We start from the raw sequence: 22,737 nt of genomic DNA, 5'->3' as shown, positions 1-22,737 counted from the left end.
CAGCTGCAAGTATAATGCTGAGGACACATGGTCTATAAGACACCCAGAAGAAAAATACTCCTTGTTCCACTTGTTAAGGTAAAGCGCAGATGTTGCTTCAGTGATAAGCATGAGCATAAGGCAACCACAGTCTGCTCCACGTTGTAAATGCAGAATCTATGATTTCAGAATATTTAGTAGGCTGCAACCGGAATCACCGGTTTCTTTATGTAAAGAAAGCTAATGCAATGTCTAAGCTCCCAGCACTAACAAATACTCCATATCACAGCTTGCATTACACTATCATCAACAATATGCTAGGGACTGTCCACAGACTTGGCTGACAAATTATTAATAATCTTTTATATGGACTCAATTATGAGTAAGAAATAGTGACAAATGCATAAATTAATACACTTACTGATTTAATGATTTAAACATTTACAGATAGTGTATATTAAAAAGGGTTTAGCAATTTAGAATGTTTAATGCAATCCCTTTCCCTGCTTAGTATTGCTAGGAAGACTAATTTTGTATCACTCAGATCTAAACTGTTGAGAAATCAACTGCAAAATAACGATGTCTAATGAATGTAAAAACCAAGCTAGAATCAATCCTTTCCAGGGAGCAATCCTCTGTTCAGTTAGGTCCATAATTCTTCCTCCAACCCTCTGACACCCATTTATTTATTTTCCCCTAGTTTCTCTGAAGAACAAAGTACATACATTGTAGCTTATAGTATAATTGTCTGGTCTTTTTCAAATAAAAAGGGAGTGCAGCATTTCCTTAGAAAAACAAAGATCATCTAGGATTGCCTGGTCTTCTTATTCCCTCCTGTTTTCTAGGCCTAACTAGGTCAGACACTCTGTCCTACAAACCAGAACATGTAACACCAGAGGAAAAGAACACAGATCACAAAATAATCCAGTCATCTTTCTCTGTAAGTAGACATAAATAGGAATATTTATGTTGGCCCTGCAACATGAATCTCAGTAGCTTGTAGGACTGCATGTTTTTCTGGCTACAGTGTTTGTTATGTAGAGCAGCAGCAGCAATCAACTGGGAACCGTATACACGGAGGAAAGCCTGATAGCATGGATCTACTAGAAAAGTTAAAAGTATCACACTCCTTCAGATCCAGCTTGCATTGACTCCAGTTCTCTTGTGTGTGGGATGGTTTTTTGTTGGTTATTTTTTTCCCAAATTTATATTGGTAAGCTGTTGGTAAAATGACTCCATCCCTTGTCAATTACATCACCACCCATTTTAGGGAAGACCAGCTTAAAAAAATAAAACAACACAAACAAGTTCTGATCACAAGGTTAAGATCATAAGGTTAGAAAGTATTGTCATCATGAAAATGATACCATAGTACTGCCTTGCTGCAACTTATATTTTTAACAAAGGGTCATATAAATGGCTGAATCATTTTTAGAATGCTACATTGTTACAAATGAAAGAGATGTGAGTAATAAAAAATGAACAACCAGAACAAAATCTCTATATTAACTGGAATGATGATACACATGCCTAGAAAACAACCACAGGAAATTATCATTGCTTGAGCCCACCTGTTGTTTGCTACTAATTTGTTGGCATGTGTTCTTAATTGTGTTCCTGCCCTGCAAAGAGCTTAGCAGCCAACAGAACTATTCAAATTGCTTGTGACTGAGAATATTTATATATTTTGCATTTTATGATGTTCAACTTTGGTGCTGTAGAAAGTGAGCAATCTCTTCTTATGAATCCACACAACCTTGTGCCATTCCCAAACCAACTGTACTCAGTGTGTAATGCCAGGCTATCTCTACTACAAGAATAATAACTTAGACTTTGTTTTGCTATTAAGATACTCCTCTACTCAGAAATCAAGGCTGATGACACAGATTCCAAGATTTTTACACTTCATCATCACGGGAAAATCTGAGTAAATACTTACATGTGTCTTCACATCACCTTCAAGAATCTTGCTGTACCTGAGAAACTCAGCAACACTTCCATTCAGCAGCCTATCAAAGGCTTCCACATATGGTGCTATGCCTGTAGAAGAGGAACATTCCATTATAATGGGTTCATAAAGTATATAATGCATAGGATGTGTAGCAGATGGAGGAGATGTATCATAGAAACTGAGGAGATTGCAGTAACTTCATTTCTGATTTATGAAATCAGTGTAAAAGGATGTAAAATTATTTTCGTCCTAGATAGAAAGAAGAGGAAAAAATCCCGCTCTTGGTAGAACTTGAATAGGAACCTGTAAGAAAATTTCCTGTGTATAATGTAATAGGAAGCCTCTTTTGTCTTAAAATAACATGTGCTAAAACAAACAGCCCTTCAAAGGACCTGAGGAGTGTAATTCTCTTAACAAAAATTCCCTATTGTACTTTAACCAAATATCATCCCCTAAAAAGAACCTGCACTGTACTTAACCACTCTTTTTATACTACTCCATTCCTGAAGATCTCTGTGATGTTTGGTGGCTTTTAATAGCAACCAATCCCATTTCCAGGAAGAGAGTCCTTGGAATGGGTTGACAGTAGATTTATGCGGTGATATATGGCTTTGTAATTGCCTCATTTTGTTGTCTCACCTTGCGAAACTGTCACTGGGTAAAGAAAGCTCAAACAAGTCTTCCAGACAACATATCCTATTGACTTTATATATACTATACATTACAAAGTTCCAGTGCTTGGTCACCTGCTATTTTCTATATGGTACACAGAGCAGTTTCCTGATTGGGTGAACAATCAGAAAATGCAGATCAGTCTTAGTTTCTTAAGCACGTGGCTTCTACCTAGCACTACGTGGTACCTGTTAAGATAGCAAAAATAATCTTTCCTTGGATGCTTTCCAACCCTTTCTTTACTCCCTCGTGTCTTGTCAATGCTCAGAACCTTTGCCAGATCCAGCATCAATGACACACATGTGAATCTATGACATATGTAGGATCTGAGAGAACAAGGTTAAAATTCTTCCCTGCCTCTCTCCCTCATTAATAAAGCCTGAGTATTGCTCTGAAGGAGTACCAAGCTTTCCCCAGAGAATTTGCTTTAACCTTTTGGCACTATATAACAATTGTGTCCAAATTCACAGTTATGAAAGCCCTCTTTATTCCACAAGAGTCATCTGGCTCCATGACAGAATAAAAGACAGGCTCTGGCAACTGGAGTTTGCAGTGGCCTGTGTGAAAAAGAAAATGTAGTTAGTCAACTAGGTGGGATTTCAAGGCTCCTTTTGTTCTCTTGATGCCATTCACCTATAATTCTGAGGAATTTCTGGGCTTTCTTCCATATTAAGTGTTTGTGTGTAAACCCCTCAACTGACCTAATGCACAAAAGGTTTTAGCTGTGGAGATGCTTTCCAAAGCCCATTTATGTTCTTTTTCAAAATCTGTGCATGCTTCCAAGAGATTCATTGTAACATTTTCCTTTTAGAGCAGAGTTTTACATAACAGTTCACCAAATTCTCCTATGCAGAACTAGAAAGCAACTATGCTATTTTTTACTATTCAATGCAGCTCACTCCCAGAAGCATTTACTAGAATTTGCTGTGGGCCATGCAGAGCAACAGAATGATTTATTTGCACTTCTGCTGCTGTAATGCCCTTTAGGAAAACAGTAAAGGTACAGATCACCCATCCTGTTTCTGAAAATGTACTAATTGAAAAGACATGGTTATTTTTTTATTAATTCTAATTATGGAATGGTCTTTTAGGGGATAGAGGTCATGGTTGAAGAAATATATCTCCATTTCAACTGGAGATTTTAAAAAGGTCACACTCTGGCCTGAGTGACAGTTTTGAAGGAGAAAAAGAAAGAAGATACCTGTAAGACTGTTTCCTTTGCAGTGTCTGTGGCAATGTGAACCTCTGCAGAGGCACAGTGACACAGGCACACAGAGTGATGTTTGGGGCACTGTAGGCGTACCAGCCACACAAACTGAAGACTTTCCCAACTGCACCAGCAAAAGCTAATTCCTGAGTCCCTGTGTGAGACAGCTCTGCCTGGAGACATCATGCAGCCTGGCAAGCACCCCATGGTGTTGCTCATCTCAGCTTCTTACTGCAGTCTCCCAGTGGGTGTATTTTATAATCACACTTCAACAAGGCTTCTCAGTTGGTTTCTTCTAGGGATCTGCTGGGGCGTTCAGGCTCTGGTTCCCTGTGGGGGGGTGAATCTCTTCACCTAACTGAGCTCTTAGGTCAGGTCAAGAATACAAGCAGTTTTCATGGAAGTACTTGGCATGGTGAGTTATCTCCTGTTCTGAAAGTAGCCCTGGTTCTGCAATACTGTGCTCTGGATAAATACAGATTCACCTGAATGGCCTCACTACATGACTAAATTCTTTTGAAAATTGCACAATTCCTAGTGGTGATTGATTTATTTGTCAGTTTGTATATGGATATTTCTCCCTGACTTTGCTACAGTTTGCTAGCTGCCTAGGTTCTCTCTGGACTGCAAGCACTTTTTTTAGTGAAGCTTTCTGTGCCTGGCTAACTCATCTGCCATGGAAGCCTGCTGGAAGATGCTCCTTTCCTGCCACAGAAACACACTGCTCTCAGTCAGCTGCCCCACAGCAGCTGCCAGTGTGCAGGCCCATTGCACACAATGGTGCAGGGAACGTCCCTCACATGTGTCAGCTGGCATAGGGGACAACACAGCATCTCACACACTTCACTTGTTGCTGTGTCAGTAAAGGAAGATGCCTGCAACTTTAGATGTGTCCTGCAGCTCCTGTACAGCAGCTGAGTCCATGCTGAGATGTGCTCTTCTCTGAAAAATGCAAGAAAGGGCAAGGAATACAGAAAGCAAAGAACATGAAGCTAATAATGAGATGCATGTTCGGGTTCTGGATGGAAAAAAGTCTTGGAGAAAGAAAAGAGCATTTTGATTCCATCATATTTAGAAGTACCACATATGTAAAGTTACTTAGCCTATAACTTCAAGAACCACAAAATTAAAAAAATATGATTCAATGATATGATATGAGTAGACAAAGAACAAGCTTTTTTAGTATATTCTCCACTGTAGTGCATTGGAGAGCCACTTGAGAACAGAGAGCTCAAGAGATAAGAATGTACGGCCATGGATTTATAGCAGTCTTTAGTGAGCAAATGCTTCCAAACAAACTCATGTTTGATTAAGGATGTTAAACAAATTAAGTGGGTCTGCACCATGAAATTCAGAGAGAGCTGGCAAATCAACAGTGTTTATATTAGTGACTTCTACAGGAATATTTATGCTGCACATTTAGGGGATGTCTCATTTATTCTGCTGATTGGGCTCAAGCAGATATTTTCACCTGGGGAGTTATTTACAATAAAAGATCCTTCAGGTATTTGAACTGGGTTATTCCACTTTACATGGAAAGAGTAATAAAGCTTGACACATGGACAGTATATTTAAGAAACAGTAAAATCATTCATTTTCTAGGCCATATTAGTTTAGAGTTGTACATGCTGCTAAGCTTGTCACATGGCACTTCTAAATAAATTTTTAAAAATATTACTTTATTTTGATACAGAATTTGTAGGAGGTGGGATCGTATTCCCTCTTAGAAGACAAACATATATATTATTTGCAATTTTTTAATGACAGAGAGATGGTACTTCAAAACAACATACTTACTTCCATTGACTCCATTGATGCCATCACACTCCATTCCACCAGATCTGTGTGAATCTGAAAACAATGATTCAAGTCGAGTCACTGCTTTCTCCAATCTCTCCATCAAGCCATGAGTCTCTGCCATTCTGAAAAAAATCCGGATAGAAACAGCGTTAGACCCCTCTCAGTAAAGTCCTTGCTTCATGCTGCAGTTCTGTTCATCTTGTGGCTTTTTCTTTTATGGTAAAACTCTCATGTTTTAAGCACTGTCTTTCTGGCACATAAGCATTTGCAGTGAAGCAGCTGACAAAGGGTAAGTTGCTTCTTTGTCAGCAGGGATCAGCACTCAACTCCGGCTCTTCCTTCTAAGTAGCAGGTTCCAACCACTGCTAGTGTAGCTTTTAACAGTCTGCACATGAACAGCTTCTGACAAAATGCAAATATATGCTCCCAACCAAATATTGAGATGACCGGAATAGTCATAGAAGTAACTGGTAAAATCTTATGCCTACAATGATTTGAGTCAGCATTTACAGAGACTAACATACAGACCCAATTAATACTCTCTGATTTTTGAAAAGGTTAATTCTGAAATTTGCCTCGGTCTTTTATACTATCTAGTAGGACCCAGCCACTTGACTGAAGACTACACAAAAATCCAAGAAGGTCTCCTGTTTATTTTTCTTATATGCTTTACCATCGCTTTTTTTCTTACAGAAGCACCCGATATGAACCAGTGTTTCCCAAGCTTTTAAAATCAAATGCTGATTAACATTTGGATAGGAAAAAAAATCCAGAGGCCTGCTTGTGCAGTACTGCTGCAGTGCTTTTGGTTTAAGATTAAACAGAAATTAGGTTACATTTTTAACAACTCACACATTGCCTTCTTTCTTCACAATGTGATTATCTGCTCTCTTACATGTGAGGCAGTGTAGGCATTGACATTTTTGAATATTGGCCAATCTCTTGGGAAAAAAGTGCTCTATACCATACAGAGTGAGAAAGAGTTACATAAGCAAAGGCAAAGCTATGTTTAAATCCCCTATCGTTTAACAGAGCGAGTTTAATGTACACGTTCCCCACTGAAGGTTGTGAGTGTTTGATGCTGGTAAGTGACATTCGGCAAGGGGTGCATGTGGTGATGATGGCTCTTGATTATCATGCTCCCTGTGGCCACTTCCAGCCCAGCCCCCACACCAGGCTGCATCCCCTGCCCAGCACCGGGATGTGCAAAAGCAGGAGCAACATGGGAATGCACATCCCCAGCTGGGGCAAGCAGGGAGTCAGAGGCTCTCTGGGGCCATCATCCTGTGGAGTTCTTCCACAAGACATTGATTCCTCTATGGCTCGGAGACTAAAATGGTTAGGCAGACATGGAACAAAAGTGCAAATGTATTAGTTCCTAAAGAACAGCCTGCTAGTATTGCAGAGATATTAAAGCCTAATAGCAGATTCCAATAAAATGCACCACTATGGAACACTCAGCAACCAAACTAAACATTGCTGCTTCAGTGTCTCCACAGCCAGTGCAGAGTGCCTAAATGTTATAATTAATAAGTAAAGTACCATGGAAATAAATGTTTTCATTTACAAACAAGTACTACTAATTCTTATTAGTAAAATATAGTAATATTTTTCTACTAAAAATTTAAGCATGAGAGGAAATTAGAGGAAATTAGCTACTAGGACTGTGGAAACACGTGCAAAGCTCTTGTGCTCTGAGTCATGCTGCCTTTCAAACAGGGTGGGACTTTCAGACTTTACTCTATAAATGTAATGAGGTTTGTGTTTGACCTAAAAGTGAAGCAGAAGATTTTACAGCATTAAACCCTTGAAAGAATCATTCTTGTGAGAAAGTTTTGTTTGGAATTTATGGGGTTTTCCTATTTATATTAAATAAAAAAATCAAACCCACAAAGAGGATGACATTAAACAGCATGCACATGAACAGTGTAAAAATTCAGAGGGGCTCTCTTGTCTTATCACAGAATGGGTCAGGTTGGAAGGGACCTCAGAGGGGTCATCTGGTACAACCTTCCCACTTAAACAGTCATCCCAGAGCACATGGCACAGGACTGCATCCAGACAGTTCCTGAATATCACCAGTGAAGGAGATTCCACAACCCCTTTGGGCAACCAGTTCCAGTGCTTGGGCACCTGCACAGTAAAGTTCTTCCTCATATTCAGGTGGAACATCTGGGCATCAGCTGCTGCCCACTGCCTCTTGTGCTATTGCTGGGAACCACTGAGAAGAGCCTGGATCTGCCCTCTGGGCACCCTCCCTTCAGATACTGATAGACATTGATGAGGTCCCCTCTCAGCTGCCTCCTGAGGCTGAACAGGCCCAGCTCCCTCACCCTTTCCTCATGAAAGAGATGCTCCACTTGATTGGTCAGCTTTGCATCTGTCCACTGGACCTGCTCCAGGAGCTCCATGTCTCCCTTGTGCTGAGGAGCCCAGAACTGGACACAGCACTCCAGGTGTGACCTCACCAGGACTCATTAGTCATGTAATGAGTCCATTTAGGTGAATCTGTATTTATCCAGAGCACAGTATTGCAGAACCAGGGCTGCTTTCTCAGAACAGGAGACAACACACCATGCCAGGTGAGTTATCCATGAAAACTGCTTGTGTTCTTGACCTGACCTAAGAGCTCAGTCAGGTGAAGAGCAGAGGGGTGGGATCACTTCTCTTGACCCACTGGCAAATACTTTCTTTATACTGCAAAATGCACAAATTGATTCTGTTTGAAAAATCAATTCGCTTTAAAAAAACACACCTTAAATTTTTGTAAGGTTACAAATATCTTGGCAGGAATTAGATGAATGGATCAGGGAAGCTTCTGAAACATTCAAACTTTTATGAGAATATTAAAACTTTTCTTAAAACAAAGCACTGTTAATCCTAAAAAATATTATGAGTACATACTTCTCACATTTTACCCTACTACATAAAAGCCTAAAATGCTGTCTATTTTAAAACTCCTGTTTTCAACCACGCTAAAGTCTGGATGGTGTAACACAGCATACTAATACATAACATAGCATACAGTCAACTAATTTCATCAGTATTTTAAAATATATTTTTAGTATAGTACCTATTTTTTATGTAAAGATACAGTCTGGTAAGTTGCGTTTTTTTCGTTTGCCTTAAAATTTTCCTTGATGATGTCATCAAATGTCACAAAAATTATGCAGAAACTTCTATGGAAGACCTGTTACTTTTTGGCCTCTTCAGCCTGATTTTGCCTGGGAAAGAATCCAATTGCTTGATTACAAACTCAATGATTTGAGTGCACACACCAGGAGGTCTGAGGAGTCTCACAAATGAGCAGACTTCTAATGTATTACCCAATAAATGACCTTCAGTAAGGTCAATGTAAGGGAGTAAAAATACACATTATGGTGTCAGAAGTTCAGGGGAATAACCCAGCTCAAAAACCTGAAGATCTTTTTATGCAACACCTTCCTGCTACCACATAGTCTTTTACTCACTATATTCTTCACTGTTTTATTCTAGTCGCATTAACTGGAGAACTACAATGTTCTTCCAAAAGCAGGCATCACCAGCAATCATAGAATAATATATTGTCAGAGTCTTTAAACAGAAGTAGAAACTGTTTTTACCCTAATATTAGGGATGTCAGGTTTCTATTCTTTTTATACAGAATATTACACTCAATAATCGTCATCTTTACACTGTCTACCTTTTTATCTGTAGATTTACATGAGTACATGGTATTTCCATCTATTTCTATACATATATGTACATGCATATAAGATTACACACAGTTATGCCTGTCATGTATGAATAAAGTGCAAAAACATTTTTGTGATTACTGTCCATAACACTAAAAGAGCAATCAGTTGTACATATTCAAATCTTACATTTACACCTCTCTTTACCATTAAATGACACACCGTTATCTACCTTACAAACAACACAGGAATTAAAATTACTGTTCTAAACATCCACTGAACAACAGCATGAAAACTCTCTTCATCCATTCTCCATCTAAACACTGACATCTTTGCCTATACATTGAGATTTACATATTTGGCTCACATTATGACACGCTTCAGCATTTTCTTGGCCTATATTCAGCTGTTTATCTGATTACTTATTCCACACTGCACTTTGCCTGGTCAGAGACACCACAAAGCCACAGCTCAAAAGGAATCAGAATACAAATGGTGAAGCTTGACTCTGTGAAGACACTATCTGCCATGATACAGCATCAGAGCTTTTATTATAAATAAATAATAAGATTGGTCTACTTACAGTGTCAAATTAAATCTCTGCACATTAAAGAAAAGGGATGTAAATATGTCTGTGGCATGCTTCCACTCTCATAAAACGTGTTTTTACTTCAAGACAGACTCTCTATCTCACCTGTCAAGATTTTAATTAAAGAATTGAAGAGATTATCAGGGTTAACCATGTACCTTTTCCCAGAGCTGATGCTGACCACCTATGAAGAGTTAAAATAACAATGCTTTAACTCCCATGTAATCCTCATCCAGTTGTTCTCCTGGTGAAGAACACTGTCCTTCACTGAAAGTAAGGTCACCCAAGAGTCACGGAAGGTGTTAACACACATCTACCGACAATCATTTAAACACAACATTGTTAACTGTCTCTTGGGCACAAAATCAAGACAGAAGATCCACAGCTCTGCCCTGTTTACTGTTAGTGGTATCTTTTTTGGGAGTGCTAAAGGCATGTGGTAGTACTACCATCTGTCATTTCTTCCACAAAAGAAGTAAAGCCAAAACCAGGTAGAAGAAAGCATGCTGAAATTCAAAGAGTGGATTTCTTCTTATAGACAGGCCTTGGGAGATCACTGCTTTCCTCCCCAGCTGTTTCAAAGCACCACTTATCTATTATCAGGGGAAAAAAACTTGGCTGTAGACTAGAATTTCCTGACATACTGATCCCAAACAGCAAACTGTAAGTCAAAACACACACATACTATTCCTGTTACTACTGTATGTGACTTACAACAGAGGACAATATTGCTCCATCCTCAAGAAGAAACAAGTTGTAATGAATGCACAGGGAAAAGCAGTACAGTAGCATAAAGGGGAAAAAAAAACATATGATGACATACCAGGCATGTAAAAATGGAGTTTTGAACAAAGGAATGGTGCTACCTTGTAAAGTATGAAATGATTCTCACAAACATCAGCAAGAGATAGAGTACAAAGTTCCACAGTTTTTTTACTTCCTAGCATTCTAGTAATTTGAAAGGAAAAGAAATGACCTGTTAATTTATTTGCTTTCCTCCCCTGCCCCCACTCAGTACCAGTTCTTCCAAATTCATCTAGCATCTGAAAATTGATGCCAGGTCTCACTCATGCACATCATCTGATATCCTACATGTCAGATTTGGATTTCTTCTCTATGCCAAAAAAGGGCAGATGCCTAAACCAGAATATAGGCAGCAATGTGCATTTTAATTGTATTCACCATTGCTGCACTGCCTTGGAAGTGGAAAATCACACTGTCCTTGGAAGTACAGCACCTTGCACATGTGCTTTCTCTCTTAATCTTTTAATAAATTGCTACCAAGATATTAAATAAAATACACAACTCCCCAGATTGCCAGCTGGTGCTATCAGAGAGCCAGTCAGGAACATTTTATAGATCTAAAGCACCGTGTCCTCTGAGAGTTCCTCTGTACAATTTATGTCAACATACATCAAGGGAGGAGAAATGCATTCCTGAATATCCCCTCAAATTACAAAAGCATCTTACAGCACTTCATTTCTGACACAAACACAGACAGCCTGGGTCTGAAATGGCTCTTTTTCCTACATCATCATTCGAACACCTACAAATCCAAGCTGTTTTGAGTAAGCAGTCTCTTTGCCAACTTTGCCATGAGACCCAAATTCCTTTGTTCGGAACCCCACTGGCTTGGGGTCTCTGGAGTTCCTCATTCCCAGACAGAGCTTGGAAGCAGCTCAGTACTGGCTGGGTGGTAAGAAGGAGCACTTGAAATTCTTTGGGTTGCTATCACAAAAGATTCTGGGCAGAGAATGCACAGGGAACAGTGGTGAGAAGAAAGTATGTGTTGGTAGACCAATGTGTTGGTAGACCATTACCTTGTATGGTTTGTATTTTGTTTTCCATTAGCTGTAGGGGAGGAATGTAAACAGAGTCTTCTCAAACTGATGTCAATTTGGATTAAACCAGAAGACCTCTCAGTAAGGTCCTGTGTGAGAAAAATGATTTGAGTTTCAAATCAGAGCCTTTTTTATTGTTTTGCCCCTAAATCTACTACAAGCTCATTTGGGAGCAATTAATTCTGAAGTATAGAGAATTATTTAATTTTTAAACCTAGTTAAAATATTTAGTTTTGTATATCAAACAGTATTAGAATTTTGACTTTTTTTTTTTGTTAAGATGGACAGTTATACCTGAAATAGCAAAAAGACAAAAATGTCTGTATGACTTCTGCTTTTTGTGGATGAATGTGCCATTTTCACTATTAAGTTGATCTGAAGTCTTGGCTGACTCTAGCATACTCATCATAAAATATTTCTGTCTGTAGCTCACTGTGTGTGTTAAAGCCACTGCTATGCTATAAATGAGTCCCTTATGGCTGTGCATAAGAGTGTGCTACATCAACTATCTTGTGTGTGGACTTCTTTCTTTGGCATAACCTCTGTGTTTTTAAAGGGCTACTTTTTATAAGCAAAAAACCATTTGCATAGAAGAAGTAAAAGCAGGTTCACGTTGAATCTCCCATTTAACCCAAGTGTTTTCCTTTGTCTGGCCTTATGCTGTTGGTACCACAAAGCATTATTTTCTGTTTGCATTCTGGCTTCTCCTCTGCTTCTCTCCCTCTCCTAGTGATCAGGCTGCTGTCTACAAAACCATGTTGAAAAAGAATAGAACCCTTTATTCATCCCACTGTTCAGAAAAATTGTAAAATTTGCATCATAAAACAATCTCTGTTTTGACAAATACCTCTAAGACTGTTGATGCATTTTAGATTTCTTATTACATCCCAGTTTAGTCCCATAATATGGGTGAATAACTGCACACATCAAGCTGTATGTCTGCAAGTCAATGTAATAATAACAACATGGACTGCAAGTAGACCTCTGATAATTTAATATGAATTCTTTAAAATATGGCATGTGTTCATGTATGTGCTTAGTATCTCCTGGAGTATCAGTTCACTTCCTAATTATTGGGAAGTTCTGTGAAGAGCTTCTATCCCTTGCTGAATAATTTTCACTGTCATGAATTTTGTGATCACAAAGAGCGAGTTCATTATTTAATGATATACTGAAGCAGTCAAGACTGCTTGACAGTTTGTGTAAGCATGATTGACTTAAAATAACCAAGGCAACCCAGTTTCTAAGTACATTCTCTTATTCCTTTTATGCTCACTTTTCATGTCACCACTGCTCATGGTCTTTTGTCTTGGTTTTATTTTCTTCTCTCCCTCAAATGAAGTGTACAAGTTTTAGTATCTGTGCAATCAACAGAAATGCAGTGTTCTTAGCCACCTCATTTACTATATATTAGTGTTGTGCTCTTCATGTAATCAAGCATCCTAAAGGCCTTACAAGCCATTTAATTACCTGTCACAAGTCCAATTACTGTATGTAAGCAGACTGCCTTGCTGAACTGAGAAAATACTGTATGCATTGATTTTATTCAAGTGCTTCAGTGCAGTTCATAATAACTGAACAGTAAGATCTTTATGCTATGGCTCTAAACAAATTGAATTTGAACTCTCTGAAAGGGTAAATTCCACAAAGTACAAATGTTTCAGTACTTCCAGGAAGTGAAAGGAAAAAACAAAGGAGGAAGTTAAAACTAAGTGAAAGGTATTGCAAGCTCTAAAAACAGAAACTGTGAAATTACTTCTGAAGAAAAGACTATTCAGTACCAAGGTTTGTAAAAGTTTTGTTTGCTGTGCTGGTGGCCTTTCACAAAGCTTCCACACCCTACTTCTCATGCATATCCATATTATGTTGAAGCCTGAATAGTTGGGCTTGATTTCAGCCAAGTTTGCAAGTGTTCCTGTTCTTACCAGAACACCCTGCTGCAATCTGTGTCTGATGGTCTCAGGCTCATCGTGGCTGCTCCACTCAGCCTGTAGCCAGTGGCTCTTCCTCCAGCATAGCAGCAGCCAACAGGGCTTAAGCAAACTTTTTGCCATATGAGTCCTCTCTCTGCTCTGTAGCTCAATTGGGATCTTTATTGGTCACAAAAACTTAAGGTCTTCATGCATCTCCCATTCTAAAACTCATCCCACTGATTTTGCAGTACTGCTGGCATTGCAATTTGTGCCTTTGCTTCTGATTCAGGATGAAATGGGCCAGCTGCTACTAAAACAGACCTTTATTTCCAGATATAACCTGGTTACTACTTAAGAGGTCCTAAGCTTTAATGGTAATCCATACAACCTGCTCACATACAAGATCTTAGACATTTAACTGTTTATCCCTCCTGTATTTCAGTGTGAGGTCTTGCTAAACACAGAGAAATCAAACTGGACCTACCCTAGAGGCTTGTAAAAGTCAGCCTTTTTTGAGGAAGGCTGTTGCTTTAGAGGACCCAGAGCTGCTAAGCTGCTAGGTGAATTAGTCTGCTGTTTCTAGACAATGACAGATTACACACAGAAATGTAAATGATTCTTTGCATTCCTTCCAAAGAGCAATTAATTAAATATTTAAACTAATACAAAACATAGCTTAAAGCTTAGGATCTGAGCAGATCTTCTTGGAAAAATGTGCCACTATTTAATGATGTAATTGAGCATTTTCCTGTTTCATTTTTTTATATAGCCCACAAAAGCATTAAGGCTTTAATTCCCAGCATACAACTGGTATTTGGAATTCTACAAGCAACCTATTTTGCTTGCTGTTCCCTGAAAAATTGTGGGTCAGACAAAGCAATTGCCATTAGCATATACTCAGGAAAGTAGTCTCAATGGGACCTTTTAAATAACAAAAAGTCCCTGAAACTGGTAGTCAGAATACCTTAAGTACACAGGTGAAATTAACACAGCAGTAGGCAGTATGTGTATACACTGTAGTGGTGTCTGTGCCATAGTCTTGCTAAATGGTGACAGAGGTCACAGAGACTTAAGAAGCTCCACACTCCCTACTCTTGATGAAGCATCTGAATCAGCATAATCATTGCCAGAGATGCAGCTGTGCTCACACATGCTTTTGTCACTTCAGCATACAGTGCTGAGTAAAGGTGTTGCTATTCTGGTATAGTTGTTAGCAGTGATAATCTGAAGAAGAGCTTAATCTTTAGAGTTTGAAGTATTATGTAAGCAACTGGAGTGGACTCTGTACCACATGAAAATGACAAGTTCCCATTTGTCCCCTCTACTGCAAAAGATGTACTTGAAGTTTTAGAAAAAGGAATTAAAATTATTTTTATATATCAGGGGTACTTTATCAAGCAAAATCCTTTAACCAGTTCATAATAAAGCAGAAGAATAACTGCAAAAAATGTATGCCTTATCTGTCGTAGGTGTTTCTTTGGTTCTGCCCCAATAAGCACAGAATGTTCTCTTTCATGTAGTCAGATGTTCCAGTAGGCAGCAGCTGCAGCTACTGAGTTTGCTGCTGATGCACGTGATGTTAGAACTCGTGCAGAACCACTAAGAATATTCTTTAACATATTTGGCAGTTCATCATTTCTCTCCCTAGAGTTCAAACCAACTGCAACTTTATTGCCACTGATAGGCCACAGATTAAAGCATAGATTATCTGACTTTGTTCAGGTGATGTTGCAAGTCAACATTGAGCCTGAGAGTTGAATACAAGTTGCCTGGTTTCCAGTCCTCCTTATTCACTCTATTTTTCCAGTACCTGCTAATACAGATTACCAAGAATTTTGGACCTGGGTGAATTTTAATGACTTTTTTTTTTAAACTTAGGGTGCCCAATGTATTTTGCATGGTTAATAAAAATGATACAGTGGGATCAGAATATCTAATGATGGGAGGGAATTTAATACAGTAATCTTAGTACCCTTGCTCCTTAAGGTATAATAAGAAGCACTTTTCTCCGTTGAAGTGAGAGCCACAGCTGACAAAGAATAATGAAAACATGTCAGAGGTTGGTTCTACCATTATAGTAAATAATGCACATCCTCTTCATTTTTATTTAATTGAGAAAACATATTTTATTCATTAAGTTTGGAGTTCTGCCTGTCCACCTTCCACATCTGAGCAGCATTCAAGGGGAAAGACACAAAGGAATCATAGGAGTATTCAGAAGACTCGCATTTTTGTTATGCTCAAGACCAAAAAGACCATATTGTTCTATGTGCCTGGCTTTGTTACAGAAGGTAGACTGCCTTTGTTCTTGTGCAAACTTGCTCAAAATAGAGCCAGTGTTATGAAATCCTGGTACTGAAAATACATGAAACCAGAAAAAAGTTTACTATCATTTGCATAATAAGCAATTAAAAGGAAATGCTAGGATAAAATTTGCACAAAAATTAGGGTATCACAGTAATGTCTTAAAAGGCCATATTTGAGAGTACTGTATTGAGTTCCAACTCATTCCATCTACCATGTTACTATTCTAAATTACTTTTCCAGTTACATTTCTGAAGTAGGATGAATCTTCTCATTACAATTTCACAAAACAATGAAACATGGTAGTCCATAAACCACTGCCACTTTTGCCTGGCTTAGAAACAAATTTATAAAATCTGCAGGTTTATCCCACTCAGATCCCCTGCTAAACAGATCCCTTCCATCTACTTCCAAATGGACTGGCCACTGTGAAGGGGTTTTTTTCTGAAATTTTCCATCACTCAGAAAACAATTAGGTAGGGTATATAAAAAAAGCTTTCTTCACCAGATGGTCTTTGTTTTTTAAGATTGCCCCTACACATTACAAAATCTGAATTCTACTTGATAAAAATTTTCAGTGTTGATGCTGTAATGCCAAGATACAAATCTACAGCAATCCCCAAAGCAAAGGACAGATTGCACATTTTTGGGTGAGGTCACAACAAGTTCTTCTCGGTTTTGTGCTGGCTGCGTCTCTGGAGGAGTGCTCCTGATGTCAAGATACTGCAAAATGCAGTATCGGCTTCACTTCTGCCTTCCTCTCGCCCCCTCTGAAAGCTACCTGTATTCGAAGTGTCCTTTATATATTGTTATGTAAAGGTATATATTACGCCTTTAGGTCGCTCACCCTAAGATGCTATTTAACCCTTTCTTCTGGGCTAAACCTGCAGGCTCTTCTGCCACCTCCACCACACGCACACCTCCGGCTCCAAGGGCTCCAAGGGCGGGGGGATCCAAGGGCTCGGCGCCCCAACACCCAGCGGCACTATAGCCGCCTGCCTCAGAATTAGATCATCTTACACTGATTAAGAGAGTTCAGGACCGGCACCGCTTGACAGCCAGGTCTGCACAAACAAGCCGAGGGCATTTTTAATAACCCGCCGGCTGCCGGGTCTCGGGGCGGGGGCTGGGCCGCAGCAGACAGCACCCTCGGAGTCGCTCCCGGCGCTGGCGGGGGGCTCGGCGGAGGAGGTCCGGCTTCGGCCCCAAAGAGGATCCCTCGCATGCCGTGGTATTTCGCTCGGGTCTCCCCTCTGCCAGCCCAGATTGCTCCCTTCCCACTCAGCACCCGGGGGAAGGGAGGGAGGCAAGGAGGGGGAGGTTTCCGTGCGCAGGCCGGCGCAGGTGACAGGAGGGAGGTCGAGGGGCAGCGCGGGTCCCTGACCCAGATACCTCCAGAGCACTACCCGCCCAAGGAATAACTCTGCCGCCCTGCCACCCCCGGCCGAGCCCGGAGTCGCCCCCACATCACTTTCCCCCCTCCCCAAGATGTCCGCTGAGGCCGCTCCTGCCGCCGCTACCGGCGGGAGCGCACCCGCGGCCCCGGCCGCGCCTGCCCGGGGCCAGGGGGGTCGGGTCGCTCCCGGCATCCCGCCCCTCCCGCCGCCGCCTGCTCTTGAGTTACCTGTTTTGATGACCCGCGTAGCCTTTTTTTTCCCCCCTCCTCTCTGCAATGAAAATCCGCGGCCGGTCACTCGCTCCCCCCCTCCCTCGCCTCGCCGCTGCTCTCCTTCCTCCTCCTACTCCTCTTCCTCCTCCTTCTCCTCCTCCTCCTCGGCGGGAGCCGGTGTCAGTCAGTCACATCAGCTGCCCGGGCAGGCAGGGAGAGCAATGCCCAGCGGCTTCCGGGAGTGCCAAATAAAGACAAGTCCAGAGAGGGAGAGAGACGGTGGCAGAGATGGAGAAAGAAAGCAAAAAGTGGGTGGAGTGTGAAAATGGAGAGAGAGGGAGAGGGAGAGGTGTCTCACGGCGGCGGCTGGGAATCTGCGGGGAAATGGCAGTGGTGGAGCATCACGGAGGAGCAGGAGACACTGCAGGCAGCCCAGGGTGGAGGGCATCCATGGCCGCTGATATGGTGGCCCTGCTTTTGCCCGTCGGGCACAGCTTGAGAGGGTAGGAAGTGAGCATCCCACAAGACACTGGTCTGGTCCACAGTGGGAAGGAAGAGTGAAGCTCCTGTCGAAACCATCAGACCCCTCACCTCACACGGCAGGGAAGGTCGAGGACATCCTCATGTACACCTGGACACTTCATTGCCTGCTCTGGGCTGGACTAAAGTGTGTCAGCCTGACCACAGCTGGGCCCACGGTGGGGCTGCTGCCTTCATTCAGTGTGGCCATGAAATCAGGACTTCAGTGGGCAAACCCTGGTGCTTAGGCCTCATTTGTCAGGCTCACCGGGCTTAGCACCAGTCCGTACCCTGTGCCAAATGGAAGCGTGAGTGTTCTGCAATTGTGCAGTGCTTGTCACCACATGGTCCAAAGGGACCTTCACCTGAAATCTGCTTCACGTGCTCATAGCAAATGAATTGGCTTTTCTGCACAGAAGTCTTGGGAGAAGACCATGAATTCACAGCCTCTAGAGAAACAGTATGCTCTGAATGGAAAAAAAAATCATTAGATGGTGATTATAAAAAAGACCACATATATTTTTCAAGTCAATATATTTTTCAAGTCAACCATGTGGTTATGTGAAAAACGGTAGCGCATTTTTCTCTCATATATATATAACTTATTTTAGAAGAATTTATGTTTCATTTCTGATGGTCTGACAGCACCACTATAAAACATAGAACACAAGGATTTGTTTTAATTGTGCAGCAGTTAAATGTGGGCTGAGGAAAGTCATATTTTAACAAGAATGCCATGGTTAATAGCAGCTCACAGACCTCACATGCTTAAAGTCGGTGTTAAGCAAAAGCAAGCAGACTGCAAGGATCTGTCTGGGATCCAAACTCAGTAATGCAGACAATGTAATTGGCATTGGAAATTGCAAAAAAAAAAATCACTGGCACAGTATGAAGTGAAACGAACTAGTTCTCCTTGGCGTGTACAAGCGGACAGATGAAATCAACAGAACAGCACATGTTTTAACTAGAGGGTCTTGCCAAACCTTCCAAAAGGGTAAAGGTAGTATGGAATTGAAAACCTGATTGAATAAATGCACAGAACACAGAAACTACTCAAGAGAGACAAGAAACAAGCCAGCCTTCTGGAAGGAAAACCCAAAAGAATTAAGAAACAGTGAAACTACTACACTTAGAGTAAAGCTCCAGGTCTGTATTTCTTACAACTCAGAGGAAAAAGAAATCTCAAGACTTGTGTAGTGTCTGCATAATAAGTTGAAACTTTAGGATGATAAATGCAGTAGAGTTTCTGTAGAATCTCAATTTAATTTGAGGAAATGTAGTTAAGTGATGTGGTAAATAGGTATGATTCATGCTGAAAAAATTGAAACAGTAATCAATATTGATACAGTAATTAATATTTGAAAATAATAATAAAACCGTTAAAATATGTAATGCCAAGAAAGAAAGGGAGAGGAGGGGTTCCACCCCCACTTCCTGCAGATATTCAAGGACAGGAAAAAGCAAGAGATAACAGTTACTAAAAATTAACAGAAAGAAGGGAAAATCTGGTTGGGTCCCAAGAAAATGCCAGCTATAAGAGATTTATTGCTTTGATGCTTAAATGTAGTAATATGTTAGTTTTGGCTTACATTGTACTGGCTTGGTGCGCATGTGTAACCCAGGGGTGAGTTGAAGGACATCGAAGAAGAGGAGAGGCCTTCATCAAAAACGACCCCTGAAGACTTGTGTGACCACCTAAAAGAGTGGTGGAGCATGCGCAGTAAAGGTGGTGATGAGGGCGGAGGTAGAAGTGTGATGAATCGAAAATGGGAGGAGATGGCATTGACACATGGCATATAAGGGGGGAATCTTCACTTGGCAAGCTCGTACGTGAGGTGGCAAGGGTCCAAGAACCTTGCATTCCATACCCCGTGGTTATCTTTTACTTATGCTCTCTTATTGGAACCAAATTATCCCTTATTTTAATCAAATTATATTGTCAATATTTCAAGTGCATCCACTTTTATGTATTTTCTAAACTATTCAATTAAATTGCTGCTACCTCTAATATTGTTTGGTTTTTTTATGATGGGATAATTGGGCAGTGATGAAAAGTTTTATAAGCTCTTATTGTAAGAGCTCAGTTGAGCACTTCACATCATCCTTTTATATAATGGGCATACAGAAAAGAAGGAGAAACTATGAGGCATTTCTTTTCTATAGAAAGTTTTATGAGGCTACCAAACAACCATATGCCCTACATGTCTAAAACATGTGCTGTAATCCATCTTTGCTCCTGTCTTCTAGTCCTTTCTTCACAAAACAGTCAACTTAATTGTTCTTATCCCAAGGAGAATTTTGGCAAACATAAAAGGCTTAGTCTAAGCTAAAAGGAACAACAAGAAATAATAAATTTAGAATGAAGAGGAAAAAAGGAGATTCAGTAACTGTAAAGTGACCTCATAAAAGGCAGGAAACCCAATGGCAAGCAAAGATATAAGATGTAGTGTCTGAAAATGCTAGAGAAGAAAGCCTTGCAGTTTCTGTAATAAATAAAGGTAATCTGAAAGGGCGGTTCTACTAAAGAACTTCAGAACTTTCAATTCAGGCTGAGTAACATCCCCCTAAAGAGAAGAATATGAAAGATGTGCAAATTTCGGACTTTGCAAAATATTGGATGTCCAAAATATTGAGTAGATAGCATGCATTTGTTCTCTTCCATCAGGAAAAGGGCTCGGACAGCATTAAAGAATAAGTTTTGAAAGTGGGTATTGGAATTGACGTCAAGTGAAACACTGAGCAAGAAATGACTGGAACATCAGGCCTTGGGACTGGCCACTTTGCCCTCAATCTAACAATACATTCAGATATACAGAAAATACATTGATGCCTGTAATTGAAACATTAACAGTTAAAGATTTTTATCGATGTACTTTTTTAGTGAAGGCAGGGTCACCAGCTTCCAGATCAAAACATTCCAAAGAAGCCTTAAAATTCTAACTTGGGCCATAGTCCTCCTGAAATTTTGAGGAGCTCCTCTTAAGCAAAGAGGTGCGGTAATAGCCCTCTTGCAGGAGGTTACCCTGTTAAAATGTAGCAGCTCATGGAGTCTAGTAGATTTGATTTAATATAACTTTATGATTCTTTTTTCATTTTACTTCCTAACATTGATGCTGCAGACAATCTGTGCCAAGGCTGACATGTTTTATTCCCTTTTATAGAAGAGTGTATTTCTAAAGTTGTGCAGGGATCCCAAAGTACACATCAGAAGCCGTAGATGCAGGCTATCAAAATCTCTGTAGAATGACAACATTGTAACCTACTTAGAAGAAAATACTCTGATGCATCTTTTATTTGCATACATTTTTTTTCCACAGAAGAAGACTTAAAAATGTTAATTGTTACTTCCCTAGTCTGTGTTGAAAATGGACTTTCAATGTATATGATTGTAAAATTTCTCTATTGATGAAAGTTGCACCTAAATGATTCATAGATGAGTCTGGAGAAAACCACAAATATTGTTGCTTATTGCCTTAATTTCATGCAGTCTGTCTTTGCTGGGGGAATGCAGAAAATATGGATTAAAATTGAGGAAGCACTTACTGACGTGAAAAGAAATTGGACTATCATGTGAAAATATTGGTAGTGTGATTTGCTAGAGGTACTTAAATAATATTGGTGTGCATTCAGGACATGTCAGGATTGTTTTTGCTTACCAAAGCTGCTGTTCAGTCTACAGAATTTGAAAAACAACATATAGCTAATTAGCAAAATGGATCCCTGAAGAGCCCTTTGTGGTTATCTTGTACAGATCAAGTGTCAAAACACGCAGGAAAAAATAAAGGGAAGATTCTGCCAAAGAAGTGGACGGCTTTTCCTCTTTCAAACTGGGGTGAAATCTGTCATTCATTCACCTGTAAAATATGCAGGCAGATTCAAATTACATTTCATTTCATAGCTGTCACTCTATTGCTTTTTTATCTCTTCTCTGTATTCTTTGTTATGCAGTAAGCTCTGGGGGTGTGGGCTCTCATAATTGTACATTAATTAGTCGCATACTTCTTTTAGACATGGCAACATAAAAAGTGAAGTAATGAGCACGCGCTTATCATGAAGTGTGTGAGTAATGGCAGCCCCGTGTAGCAGAGCACTTAAGCATTCCTGTTGTATTTAAGCAGCTTGTCACATAGGGATGGAATTACTCACTTCTTTATAATTCAGTATATGTTTAAGGGCTTTGCTGTTTCCAAGGGGAAACTGTTCTGATCTCACAAATACTAGTCTTTGTGACTACTTTTACTAATGGTAGTTGTGTGGTTTAATTCAGTTCCGTAGAAGTTTTGGGAAAGCTCCTCAGTGGATATGGTAGCTCAGCTCTGCAAAGTATTTACGTTGCCCTGTCTATTGATGATCATGGTTGTGTTTTTGCTAAACAACCTGTTTAATACACTACTGCATTCTGATATGGATTTCAAGGGAAATTTTGTGGTTTTCATTTAATTACAGGAAGAAATTTGCAAGGAACTTCTAGTGAGGATGATTTGACTGAGCAAATCTTCCAAGTATGTGAGTGTAGTGTTATTGTGCCACCTTGAACTCTCTTGCTATGGATCAAAGCTATGGAAGCAGTAGTCAAAAGGAATAACAAAGTCTTACTCATTGGTCAGTGTTAGTTTTCCCATTTTAGGATCTTAGCATTTCTGTTTAAGCTTCCTGGTTCTGTTTTCACCTTCCTTTCA

General features: G+C 40.1%; 1 protein-coding gene across 1 annotated transcript in view; it reads right to left on the bottom strand.

Annotated features, from left to right (window-relative positions):
* The window catches only part of CAP2 (cyclase associated actin cytoskeleton regulatory protein 2), a 70,914-nt gene extending 53,024 nt beyond the window's left edge, over positions 1 to 17,890 (bottom strand). The window contains exons 1-3 of the mRNA XM_071451684.1: positions 17,555 to 17,890; positions 5,607 to 5,731; positions 1,919 to 2,019 (exon numbers count right to left, since the gene is read on the bottom strand). Of these exons, the coding sequence (XP_071307785.1) occupies positions 1,919 to 2,019; positions 5,607 to 5,730 (225 nt within the window). The 5' untranslated portion in view covers position 5,731; positions 17,555 to 17,890. The remainder of the gene's footprint in view (positions 1 to 1,918; positions 2,020 to 5,606; positions 5,732 to 17,554) is intronic.
* Between the last annotated feature and the right edge of the window lie 4,847 nt (positions 17,891 to 22,737).

This window comes from Agelaius tricolor, unplaced genomic scaffold (assembly GCF_023055355.1).
Source record: "Agelaius tricolor isolate 1412-34295 unplaced genomic scaffold, bAgeTri1.0.p SCAF_2, whole genome shotgun sequence".
Classification (NCBI taxonomy): Eukaryota; Metazoa; Chordata; class Aves; order Passeriformes; family Icteridae; genus Agelaius; species Agelaius tricolor.
The sequence above is the reverse complement of the archived record's forward strand: the minus strand, read 5'-3'. Positions and strand labels throughout refer to the sequence as shown.